Genomic DNA, 13,483 nt, shown 5'->3' with positions numbered 1-13,483 from the left:
AACAAAGATTTTTAAAATGCTGTAGTATATTGCAGTGCACAAGGTATTACAGAGCACACAAAGGAAAATGGGTCCAGTTTGCCAAGGAGCGTGACTGCACTATGGAGAAAGGTATCAGAGTGTCTATTGGAAAGATGCAGATGCACACTTGTATGTGGTCCTGTGCCAATGTTCGGAGCCTTGTTCCATGAGATATTTAATGCTACTGAAAATGCAGAGACATTTTATTTTATTTGCTCTACTGTCTCTGGGAGTTTGATTCAGCATGATAATTTAGCTGCTATCTGATTGAGTGGGCTAATTTTGCATCTATTGTAGGGAGAGAGAAGGGATGATTGAAACACACAGGATCCTGAGAAGTCTTGGCAGGGTGGATGTGGAGAGGATGCTTTCTTATGCGCGAAAACTGGAACAATATGTCGACTGTTTTAATATTGGAGTCATCCAATTTTTCTCACAAAGGTTCTCAAGTCTTGGGAGTTTTTTTGTTAAATGTTGATGAGATCAGAGATTTGGAATGTTATTGCAGCAGAATAGATAGACAGGTGATCAGCAAGGGTGAGGTGAAAGGTTACCAAAGATAGATAGGAATGTGGAGTTAAGTTTATAATCAGATCACCCAGGCCCCATATTACATTGCTCCTAATTTATTTGTTCATATGTAAATCACTTTCATGTATATCAGTGATGTGGATCTTGTCTGTGCGTGCGATGATCAGTTAATCTAGTGAAACTGGTCAGTAGCTAAAACTCATTTTGTCCAATTAATAATATTTGAACTTTTCATTGCCCACCAATTCCAATTATCTGCGTAGTAGGGAAGGTTGATCCTTCCTAACATGACAAATGGTACTGTGATGATTTGAGACTATGCTGAAGTCGTCATCTCACGATAGAATATCTGAAATTCAATGAACTGGAACACAGAATGACTCTCAATCAAAGGAGATGATTAGAAATTGTGGGACTGAACAAAATTACACGATTGATTAGTATTTTCAATATTTTGATGCTGTGAATCTTTAATCCCATAAAAGAACAAGGTTTCAGAAATAGGCTTGTTAAAATGCAGTTAGAAGTGCTTTGATCTCACATTAGAAGCACGTTGTTCTGGAAAAATGGACAAATTGTAGAACTGTAAGAATGGGTATCAAAAATTGAGCAACCTAATTTTTCCTTCAACTGATGAGAACTCGCATTCTGGAATTTGCAAACTAAACTTCGCTTTTTTTGACCCTCAATAAAATAAATGTCTTCATATTAGCATTTGGTTATCACTCTTGAGTTCTCCCTGTTTGGCTTGATGCCTATTTAGATTTTGCTCATAACAATGTCTCGGGTTATTTGCCAACAGAATCTGTCTGGACTAAGTGACTGAAAAGTATCATGTATTTAACTTACATTTAAATAGTACAAAATAAAAATGAATGGAAAGAAAATTAAGATTTTTACTTTTATCTTTTTCAGATATGGAAAGATAGTGTCGACAAAGGCCATTCTAGACAAAAACACCAACCAATGCAAAGGTATTTATAAAGTATCACGTTTTGTCAAGTATGTGCAAATTGATGTGTTCCTTCTGAGAGTAAGTTGCACTCCTCTGAAAGGATGTTTGAAAGTTTTGTCCCTTTCCATTTACTGTCATTTCTTTGTATAGCTGAGAAAAAATATGTTGAGTGACAGTTGTTTGAAACTTGACAGATCGTGATTCTCTTTCCTGTTATCTCTGTCTGAAATTGATCTTTCCCATTGACCAACATGTTTGCAACGCTGAGATTGAGAATTCAACACATTTATGGCTTGTGGCAGGAGACAGTGAAAATCACGAGCACCTTCACTCCATAGAATCCACATTCATGTTGTTTGAGGTGTAGGTGTATTTGGAAGGTGCACAGTAATTGTCAGAAGCTGTTGTTAAGTTAGATAAATCATAGGTATATTTAATAGACTGATCAAATTGTTTTGATAGCATCACTTTCATTGGAATTAACTGCCCCTGCATGAGGAAAACATGCAGAAAATGAGCTAAACTTTGCTTTCAAATAGTGACAGTTCTGATTCAGTCACCCTGATCCGGTAAATAAGCAGGTGATCATATCAGTCTGTCATTGAGCTTAAGCCATTTGATTTTAACAACAGCTGTGTGAAGCAAGCAGATTATAGGTTACATTCAAATTGCTACAGAGGAAAGATGCCTTTGTAGCGACCATAGAGAATGGTCCAGGTCGTCGAACCCTCGGATTGGCCAGCGAGGTCACGTGGGAACGCGACCATGGGGATTGGTCCAGGGAGCGACATCGCTGATTGGCCAGCGATGTCATGTGCGCGTTTGGCGCCCGTTTTAGTCAGTTCGGCGAAGTCTTCAAGGAAGACAGTAAGTTTGTATTGGTTGTCCTGTACCTTGTTGTTTAACTCTGTATTCGTGTATTGCGGCTGCAATAAACTTCGTCTACAACCAACAAGTTTCGGACTCGCCATATTGGTGACCCCGACGTGATCTGGACGATCACCGACTGAGCAGGAACCCGACGCCTCGTTGACGATGACCGAGCAGGGCACACCGGAGTCAAGCGCGGCGGGCGTCCATCTTCCGTTGTTTTGGACGTACGCACCGCAAGCTTGGTTTATCCACGCCGAGGCTCAATTCCATATAAAGAAGGTGTCGGACGAATCCACAAAGTACTTCTACCTCGTCAGCGCTCTATCGCCGGACACAACCAAGCGCGTGATGCGGTTCATCGTAAATTCACCTGCGGAAGACAAGTATGAGGCCATGAAGAAGGTATTACTGCGAACCTTCGGGTTTAATAAGCATGGTGGTGCGGCAAAACTTCTGCACCTACCGGATCTTGGAGACCAACTGCCTTCCGTCCTCATGGCTGAAATGATGATGCTAGCCGGTGAGCATACGGATTGCCCGATGTTTGAACAGGCATTCCGCGAGAAACTTCCCGAGGATGTCCGACTGCTGCTCACGGATTGTTCTTTTAAGGACCCCGAAGCATATGCAGCGAAAGCGGACGCGCTCATAGCGGCAAAAAACAAGGCAAGTGGTTCAATCAACAAAGTCTCGACATCGGTGACCACGCCACAGCGACGGCAAGATGGCGCCACGTCTCCCGCCAATTCTTCGAAAGCCCGCCAAAAAGATCCGCACAAGCGCGGCTGGTGCTATTATCACCTACGATGGGGTAACGAATCCCGCAACTGTCGTTTGCCTTGTACCTTCGCGGGAAATGCCTCGGCCGATCGTACATAGGGGCAGTTACGATTGGCCAGAACCGGCGCCTCTATGTCCATGATCGATTCACGGACACAGAATTTTTGGTAGACACGGGAGCCATCGTCAGCATAGTGCCGCCGACCGACCTCGAAACCAGATCGGGTAAGACAGGTCCCACCCTCATCGCGGTTAATGGCAGCCCAATTCGCACTTTCGGTACACGGAAGATGTCCCTTGTGTTAGGCCTCCGCACGTACGAATGGCCATTCATCATAGCCGACGTCAAGCAAGCGATCCTGGGCGCAGATTTTCTCTGGGCTTTTTCACTGGTTCCTGATGTCCGCGGTAACGATCTCCGACCCTCCGCCGAAGATGAGCACGTCGCTCCGACAATCGCCTCCTCGCCCAGCCCTACTGTCCAGGCCGTCGTCGCGGCCCCCGACTCGTATGCTGCGATTCTGGCAGAGTTCCCAGAGCTGTTCGTCCAACGTTTTGACGCACCTTCGGCTAAGCACGGTGTGGTCCATTACATCCGCACCGAAGGCCCTCCCGTTTTCGCTCGGGCCTGGAGACTACCGCCAGACAAACTGGTGGTGGCAAGGGCGGAGTTCAGGAAGATGGAGGAAATGGGAATTGTCCGTCAGTCTGACAGCCCGTGGGCCTCGCCGTTACACATGGTCTCCAAGGCATCTGGGGGGTGGAGGCCATGTGGCGATTATCGGCGTCTCAATGCTGTCACCACGGCTGATCGCTACCCCATACCGCACCTACAGGACTTTTCATCTGGGCTGGAAGGAGCGGTGGTGTTTTCCAAAATCGATTTGGTGCGAGGATACCATCAGATTCCGGTGCGACCGGAGGACATACAGAAAACTGCAACTATTACTCCGTTCGGGTTGTTTGAATGGTTGCGTATGCCTTTCGGTTTAAAGAACGCGGCACAGGCTTTCCAGCGACTGATGGACCGCGTGGGCCGGGGTTTACCCTTTTTGTTTATTTATTTGGACGACATCCTGGTCGCCAGCCCCTCAGTGCAGGAACACCAGGTCCATTTGCGGACCGTGTTCCAGCGGCTCCAAGACCACGGGCTCATTATCCAACCCTCCAAATGTCAATTCGGCCTACCTGCTCTCGATTTTCTAGGGCACAGAATTACTCCTGCCGGCGCCGCCCCTTTGCCCGAGAAGGTAGAGGCTATCCGGGCTTTTCCCAGGCCCACCACAGTAAAAGGGCTGCAGGAGTTCGTAGGCATGGTTAATTTCTACCATAGATTTGTTCCGGCAGCGGCGCGAGTCCTGCGCCCGCTTTTCCAATGCCTTGCGGGGAATCCAGTAGAGTTGTTGTGGTCCCCGACTGCAGAGTCGGCTTTTACAGCAGCTAAGGCAGCCTTGGCAGACGCCACCATGTTGGTCCATCCGAGCCCCTCCGCCCCCACGGCCCTGACGGTTGACGCCTCTGACGTGGCGGTGGGCGGGGTTCTGGAGCAGCAGGTCGGTGGCCGTTGGCAGCCTTTAGCGTTTTTCAGCCGGCAACTAAATTCGGCCGAGATGAAATATAGCGCGTTTGACCAAGAGCTTCTAGCTCTCTATTTAGCTGTCCGTCATTTCAGGTACTTCCTCGAGGGCCGCCCATTTGTGGCATTTACGGACCACAAGCCATTAACATTTGCTTTTTTGAAATTGTCTGACCCATGGTCGGCCCGCCAGCAGCGGCATCTAACTGCTATCTCCGAATTTACCACAGATGTCCGTCATGTCGCGGGTAAGCTTAATGCCGTTGCTGACGCCCTGTCTAGACCTGCTTTTCCCCTATTTCGGCGGTGGACTGCGAAGTGGATCCCCAGGAGCTTGCGGAGGCACAGCTCCTAGCGGATACCGTTTCGGCTTACCGGTCCACCACTTCGGGATTGAAGTTGGCCCAGGTAGCTTGTGGGTCGGAGGGCACGAAAGTCTGGTGCGATGTTTCTCTTCCTCGTCCCAGGCCGGTAGTACCGCCCTCCCTTCAGCGCCGGGTTTTCGATGCCATTCATGGGCTGGCGCACCCGTCCATCCGCTCCACCTCTGCTTTGGTAGCAGCGAGGTTTGTCTGGCATGGCCTGCGGAAACAGGTAGCGGGGTGGGCACGTTCCTGCGTGCCCTGTCAGACCGCTAAAGTCCAGCGCCACGTCCAGCCCCCCGTACAGGATTTCGAGGTCCCGGCTTGTCGTTTTTTCCACATCCACGTGGATTTGGTCGGGCCTTTGCCTTCCTCCCGGGGCTACACCCACCTCCTCACGGTGGTGGATCGGTTCACCCGGTAGCCAGAGGCTTTCCCATTGTTTGATATCTCGTCAGCGTCTTGTGCTAGGACTTTGGCCCTTCATTGGGTAGCTCGTTTCGGGGTCCCGGCAGTTATTACAACTGACAGAGGGCCACAGTTCACTTCGTCCCTCTGGGCCGCGTTGGCGGAACTGTACGGGTCCAAGTTACAACCCACAACTGCATATCACCCCCAGGCAAATGGACTCGTAGAAAGGTTCCACCGCCAACTTAAGGCGTCCCTCAGTGCAAGGCTTGAAGGCCCGGACTGGGTAGACCAACTCCCTTGGGTTCTTTTAGGCATCCGGACTGCTCCTAAGCCAGATCTCGGTGCGTCGTCCGCAGAGCTAGTATATGGCTCGACACTTCGAGTACCCGGAGATCTGTTTCCGGACCCTTCAGACCTGCTCCCTACAGTCCCATCAGCGTTAGCATCTCTCCGGGAACGGGTGGGCTCCCTGGCTCCAGTTCCGACTTCACGTCATGGGTGTCCCATGGTACATGAACCGTCTTCCCTGAAGGACTGTGAGTTTGTTTTTCTGCGTAAAGATGCCCATCGCGCCCCGTTGCAGAGGGTCTATCAAGGGCCGTTCCGGGTTTTACGTAAGGGGACGGCTACTTTCACCTTAGACATGGGCGGCAAGAGTGAACTCGTCTCGGTGTCCCGGCTCAAACCGGCCCATTTGGACCCGGATCAACCAGTCCTGGTCGGTCCAACCCCTAGGAGAGGCCGACCTCCGTTAGTTCCGCCCAGTCCGGAAACCCCCGTTCCGGCAGTTCTTCCAGGACCCCCCGTTCCGGCAGTTCCTCCAGGACCCCCCGTTTCGGCAGTTCCTCCAGGACCCCCCGTGCCGGTAGTTCCTCCAGAACCTCTCGTTCCGGCCGTTCCACCAAGTCCGGAACCTCCGGCTCCTGTGGTTCCGGCTGTCCCTCTCCGTACTCGTTATGGTCGCGAAATCCGGCTCCCTGCTAGGTTCCGCACCTCGGGTTCTGGGGGGGTCATGTAGCGACCATAGAGAATGGTCCAGGTCGTCGAACCCTCGGATTGGCCAGCGAGGTCACGTGGGAACGCGACCATGGGGATTGGTCCAGGGAGCGACATCGCTGATTGGCCAGCGATGTCATGTGCGCGTTTGGCGCCCGTTTTAGTCAGTTTGGCGAAGTCTTCAAGGAAGACAGTAAGTTTGTATTGGTTGTCCTGTACCTTGTTGTTTAACTCTGTATTCGTGTATTGCGGCTGCAATAAACTTCGTCTACAACCAACAAGTTTCGGACTCGCCATACCTTTACCATTTTTAATCATTCACATTTAAATTATGGCTTAACTGAAATATGCTATTTCTGTGAACCACCGTTGATATTTGTTGCATTTTGTTTGAAAGTTTATTTAATTTAAAACCACAAGTGTAGGAAACGGGAGGAAATAATTGGGCCAATAATGATGTATAAATTAGATGCAATTTGAATTGTAAATATGGCTGTCCTTGATTGACTGCAATTTATAGGTCTGCAGTTCTGAAATGCTAAAAGCAAGAACAGCCCTTAAAATTGTAATTGGTTTCTGGTTGATGCAACTTATGGGTATTTCTGAATGACCTTATCAGTGCCTAATGAATTCTTACTTGAAATTTACCAATTGTTCCTGGTTCCTTCTCCTTTTCTGTAATAAGACTTTTGGTTGATCGTTGTTATTGGAAGCCATTTTGCTTGGTAATGTTATCAGCAAACGGAGTAAAACTAAGTTTGCATTTTAAATACTTCTATACATCTGACTCCCAAATACTGTTTTTTTCGTTATGGTATAAAATGGCTGATAAAGACTGGCCTCAGCGGTAGGATGTGTATCAAGGCCTATTCAATGTTGCACATTTAGCCGCAACACTGGAAGTGAAGACGATCAGCAACTATTCATCACTTAAGGCAGTGGCATTGTTATAAATGGATGCTCAAGTGACAGAAAGCTATTTATGCATTCTCTTTTAAAGAGAGGTTTTGTAGGACGTTAAATTAATTGTTTTCACATTATTATATTAGCACATATGAAATGTATTTGCACATCATGGTTTCAAATATTCTCTTTGTATGATGAATGCAACAGCATGCATGTTTAGAAAGGAAACTGCTGCATTATAAGGAGATGTATATTACAACATCCTATGGATGTTTCAATTTGAGAGCCATTCTTTGATTTCACGAAAACAAATTGTCACTTTATTAGCTTCCATGATTAAAATATTGCAAAATGGTGCTCCTTTCGAATAATTTTGCCTGATTTGCCCATAACATAAATTTTTATGCAATACTTTTAATCTTTTGTGACGTTATACTGGAGAAAAGACTATGTGTAGTATTCAAATAGAGCTGAGTTGAAAGATGCCAATTTCAGTTTCAAAAGGGAATGCACCACCTCCTTTGAAGGATAAGACTGTGTTCGATGGTGGAGATAACATTTAAATTAATGTTAAACTTAATGTTAATCTTATTGACCATGGGATTGAGCAGTTGCAGTAGTCCAAAGCATTTGTCCAACTTGATAGGGTGGGAGTGAGAGTGCAGGCATCGGGGGAGTGGAGAGCTTTTTTTCTGCCTTAAAGATGGTGTAGTCCATTTTCTTGATGCTGTTGGTTGGAGGGTAGAAAGCATTGTGTTTCCACTTTTTGTGGAGGAGTGGAAACTTATCGAATTATCTCTTGGAGCAGGTGGAAATTGAGAAAGAGAGATTTCATTCATAGTGAGTGTATTAAGGTTGAGGTTCACAACATGTTTTCTCATTGGTGGAGGAATTTGTTATTTGGATAAGGGTCATTGAAGCATGGTGATTTGTGGTGGGTTGTTGGAACGTTGCTTTAGAGCGCTTAGAGCATTTTAAGAAGCCCTGGTCCACTTTGCTTCTTGATTGGGTGCAGAGAAAGGCATTCAGCTTGAATTACACTTCAATGTGTCGAAAGAGTAAAGTGAGGTAAGATAAAAACAGGGAAGACGCATGCGACTGCAGATGTTAAAATCTGGACAATAAACAAACTGCTGGAGGAACTTAGCATCTGTGGGGGGAACAGTCGACATTTTTAGTCCTCTGGGGTTGACCCAAAAGAGTTAAGTGTGCTGAGAACAGGGACTGCAGGAACACAAGAACCTAGCGGTATGAATATTGACTTCTCTAACTTCAAATAGCCCTTGCATCCCCTCTCTCTCTATCCCTCCCCCACTCAAGTCGTATTAGTTTCAAAGTCGTCTTGTTGATTCTCATTGTCTGTAACCCATTTTCACCTAGCCCACAGCTAACAATGGCCTGTTTCCTTTATCATCGTTAGCTTTTTGCATATCTTTCATTCATTTGTTCGATATCTTTCTATATCACCTTCTATATCTTTTATTTCCATTTCCCCTGACTCTCAGCTGAAGAAGGATCTCGACCCAAAATGTCACCTAATTTACTTTTCTCCTGAGATGCTGTCTGACCCGCTGAGTTACTCCAGCTTTTTGTGTCTATCTTCAGTTTAAACCAGCATTTGCAGTTCCTTCCTACACATAGTGTCTTACAGTGTGGAAACAGGCCCTTCGGCCCAACTGGCTCACACTGGCTAACATGACCTATCTACACTAGTCCCACCTGCCTGCATTTGGTCCATATCCCTCTCAACCTGCCCCATCCATGTACCTATCTAGATGTTTCTTAAATGTTGTGATATTACCCGCCTCAAATACCTCCTCTGGCAGCTTGTTCCATACAATCACCAACGTTTGTGTGAAAATATTACCCCTTAGGTTCCTATTAAATCTTTCCCCCCTCACCTTAAACCTATGTCCTCTAGTTCTTGATTCCCCTTCTCTAGCCAAGAGACTCTGTGCATCTACCCAGTCTATTCCTCTCATGATTTTGTACACCTCTATAAGATCATTCCTCATCCTCCTGTGGTCCAAGGAATAAAGTCGTAGCCTGCTTAACCTCTCCCTATTGCTTAAGCCCTCGACATATTAGTTCAGAGAACATCTATGGAGGGAAAACGGTGTTAATGTTTCAGATCATGGACTTTTCATCTGAAATTACAAAAAAGATAGATTACCACTGTCTGCTGGCCAGTAATATCATTCCCACATGTTATTCCGTCTCTTTTGATCTCTTCCCTACACAGGCATTCCCTTTGTTCTCTTCACTTGGCCCCACTGCAACTTCCAACATGTTTAATTTTTAACATTTCTCTGTCCGATGAAAGGCCTTTGACAAACTATTTACAGCATCTACAGTTTTTTTGCCTTTTGGAAAGTAGACTGAAGGTTGGGCTAGGTTGGGTGGGTTGTGCAACGTGGTAGTGCGAGGCACTAGACAGGGAAAGTATACACTGGCACTCTTTAGGGAAAAGGGTGGAGATGTCGGCAATTTCTGGATTCTCAGGCAGCTTCCATTTGACAATAGACAATAGACAATAGACAATAGGTGCAGGAGTAGGCCATTCAGCCCTTCGAGCCAGCACCGCCATTCAATGCGATCATGGCTGATCACTCTCAATCAGTACCCCGTTCCTGCCTTCTCCCCATACCCCCTCACTCCGCTATCCTTAAGAGCTCTATCCAGCTCTCTCTTGAAAGCATCCAACGAACTGGCCTCCACTGCCTTCTGAGGCAGAGAATTCCACACCTTCACCACCCTCTGACTGAAAAAGTTCTTCCTCATCTCCGTTCTAAATGGCCTACCCCTTATTCTCAAACTGTGGCCCCTTGTTCTGGACTCCCCCAACATTGGGAACATGTTATCTGCCTCTAATGTGTCCAATCCCCTAATTATCTTATATGTTTCAATAAGATCCCCCCTCATCCTTCTAAATTCCAGTGTATACAAGCCCAATCGCTCCAGCCTTTCAACATACGACAGTCCCGCCATTCCGGGAATTAACCTAGTGAACCTACGCTGCACGCCCTCCATAGCAAGAATATCCTTCCTCAAATTTGGAGACCAAAACTGCACACAGTACTCCAGGTGCGGTCTCACCAGGGCCCGGTACAACTGTAGAAGGACCTCTTTGCTCCTATACTCAACTCCTCTTGTTACGAAGGCCAACATTCCATTGGCTTTCTTCACTGCCTGCTGAACCTGCACGCTTCCTTTCATTGACTGATGCACTAGGACACCCAGATCTCGTTGAACTCCCCCTCCTCCTAACTTGACACCATTCAGATAATAATCTGCCTTTCTATTCTTACTTCCAAAGTGAATAACCTCACACTTACCTACATTAAACTGCATCTGCCATGTATCCGCCCACTCACACAACCTGTCCAAGTCACCCTGCAGCCTTATTGCATCTTCCTCACAATTCACACTACCCCCCAACTTAGTATCATCTGCAAATTTGCTAATGGTACTTTTAATCCCTTCGTCTAAGTCATTAATGTATATTGTAAATAGCTGGGGTCCCAGCACCGAACCTTGCGGTACCCCACTGGTCACTGCCTGCCATTCCGAAAGGGACCCATTTATCCCCACTCTTTGCTTTCTGTCTGTCAACCAATTTTCTATCCATGTCAGTACCCTACCCCCAATACCATGTGCCCTAATTTTGCCCACTAATCTCCTATGTGGGACCTTGTCGAAGGCTTTCTGAAAGTCGAGGTACACCACATCCACTGACTCTCCCTTGTCAATTTTCCTAGTTACATCCTCAAAAAATTCCAGTAGATTTGTCAAGCATGATTTCCCCTTCGTAAATCCATGCTGACTCGGAATGATCCCGTTACTGCTATCCAAATGCTCAGCAATTTCGTCTTTTATAATTGACTCCAGCATCTTCCCCACCACTGATGTCAGACTAACTGGTCTATAATTACCCGTTTTCTCTCTCCCTCCTTTCTTAAAAAGTGGGATAACATTTGCTATCCTCCAATCCACAGGAACTGATCCTGAATCTATAGAACATTGAAAAATGATCTCCAATGCTTCCACTATTTCTAGAGCCACCTCCTTAAGTACTCTGGGATGCAGACCATCAGGCCCTGGGGATTTATCAGCCTTCAGTCCCATCAGTCTACCCAAAACCATTTCCTGCCTAATGTGGATTTCCTTCAGTTCCTCCATCACCCTAGGTTCTCCGGCCCCTAGAACATTTGGGAGATTGTGTGTATCTTCCTCAGTGAAGACAGATCCAAAGTAACGGTTTAACTCGTCTGCCATTTCTTTGTTCCCCATAATAAATTCCCCTGCTTCTGTCTTCAAGGGACCCACATTTGCCTTGACTATTTTTTTCCTCTTCACGTACCTAAAAAAACTTTTGCTATCCTCCTTTATATTATTGGCTAGTTTACCCTCGTACCTCATCTTTTCTCCCCGTATTGCCTTTTTAGTTAACTTTTGTTGCTCTTTAAAAGAGTCCCAATCCTCTGTCTTCCCACTCTTCTTTGCTATGTTATACTTCCTCTCCTTAATTTTTATGCTGTCCCTGACTTCCCTCGTCAGCCACAGGTGTCTCTTACTCCCCTTAGAGTCTTTCCACCTCTTTGGAATAAATTGATCCTGCAACCTCTGCATTATTCCCAGGAATACCTGCCATTGCTGTTCTACCGTCTTCCCTGCTAGGGCCTCCTTCCAATCAATTTTGGCCAGCTCCTGCCTCATGCCTCTGTAATCCCCTTTGCTATACTGTAATACCGACACTTCCGATTTTCCCTTCTGCCTTTCCATTTGCAGAGTAAAACTTATCATGTTGTGATCACTGCCTCCTAATGGCTCTTTTACCTCTAGTCCCCTTATCAGATCAGGATCATTACACAACACTAAATCCAGAATTGCCTTCTCCCTGGTAGGCTCCAGTACAAGCTGTTCTAAGAATCCATCTCGAAGGCACTCTACAAACTCTCTTTCCTGGGGTCCATTTCCAACCTGATTTTCCCAGTCTACCTGCATGTTGAAATCTCCCATAACCACCGTAGCATTACATTTTTGACACGCCAATTTTATCTCCTGATTCTTGAATGACTGATCAAGTTGCTCATAATGTCTGAGGATCCTCAAGACAAATTTGTGGAGTTAGGATGGATCTGAGACAGCACAATCGCCAGATAAAATTTAACCAGGTGGAAAAATATTTGTGTTCAATTATGTTTCTCCTTAATTTCAATTGGGTGAATAGATATTGAGGAAATTAGAGTGAGGTTGCAAGGGAAATGTTGAATGTTTCAATGTTTTTATGCACTTTTATGGAAGAAGAGTTAGATTTATGGTTCCTTTTGGTTTGGGGAGTAATCGTTTAAGCCATGTACATGCTGCTGAAGGTTCTTGGTGTTGTCACATAATTTTCAATGTAATCCCCCATTTTGTAAAGGTTGTATAATGTGTATGATCTGTGTCGACAAACAGCCTTGGCTGCAGAAGCATTAAAATGGTGAAGCCCTCTATACAAAATACCATGTTATATCATCCTATTGAAATGGCCAAAGAGAGTTATGTATTATTAAGGTATTATAGGTAAATATTGATAAGAATTAGTGCTTTAAATACAAATTAAAAACAGAAAATGCTGAAAATATTCAACAGCTTGGGCAACATCTGTGAAAAGAAAAACAAAGTTAAGGTTTCAGGATACTGGCCCTTCAACAAAATGAAATCCCAACTGATGAATGACTCAAACCAACACCCTCTCAATCTAATGCCCACACTGCAGTCAACTCTGCCACCTCCCATCGTGCTTTACCAACTTGTCAGCTAGCCAGGCTAATCTATCCGCATTCTGCTCTGACCTTTCCATTGATCTGCTAACCCGGTACATCTACTAACCTGTTGCCTGACCCTTTACTAACCCTGCAGCCTGATAACTCTGCTTTTAATTCTGGTCTGACCCTCCCCCTCCTCCTATCTCTACCTTTTCCTCTTTTTGCGATCCCTCGAATTTCCAAATCAACTGCAAGTCTGAAGAAGGGTCTCGACCCGAAACGTCACCCATTCCTTCTCTCCCGAGATGCTGCCTGACCTGCT

The 13,483-nt window shown here is 45.9% G+C and overlaps 1 protein-coding gene across 6 annotated transcripts in view; it reads left to right on the top strand.

Annotated features, from left to right (window-relative positions):
• LOC144605442 (RNA-binding motif, single-stranded-interacting protein 3) overlaps positions 1 to 13,483 on the top strand; it is a 1,037,045-nt gene that overhangs the window by 644,438 nt on the left and 379,124 nt on the right. For all 6 annotated transcript variants that reach the window (XM_078420726.1, XM_078420737.1, XM_078420711.1 and 3 more), the window contains one exon: positions 1,468 to 1,526. In XM_078420726.1, coding sequence (XP_078276852.1) covers positions 1,468 to 1,526 — 59 coding nt within the window. The remainder of the gene's footprint in view (positions 1 to 1,467; positions 1,527 to 13,483) is intronic.

The sequence above is a fragment of the Rhinoraja longicauda genome, chromosome 2 (genome assembly GCF_053455715.1).
Source record: "Rhinoraja longicauda isolate Sanriku21f chromosome 2, sRhiLon1.1, whole genome shotgun sequence".
Taxonomy (NCBI): domain Eukaryota; kingdom Metazoa; phylum Chordata; class Chondrichthyes; order Rajiformes; family Arhynchobatidae; genus Rhinoraja; species Rhinoraja longicauda.
This window is presented reverse-complemented; position numbering and strand designations above follow the sequence as displayed.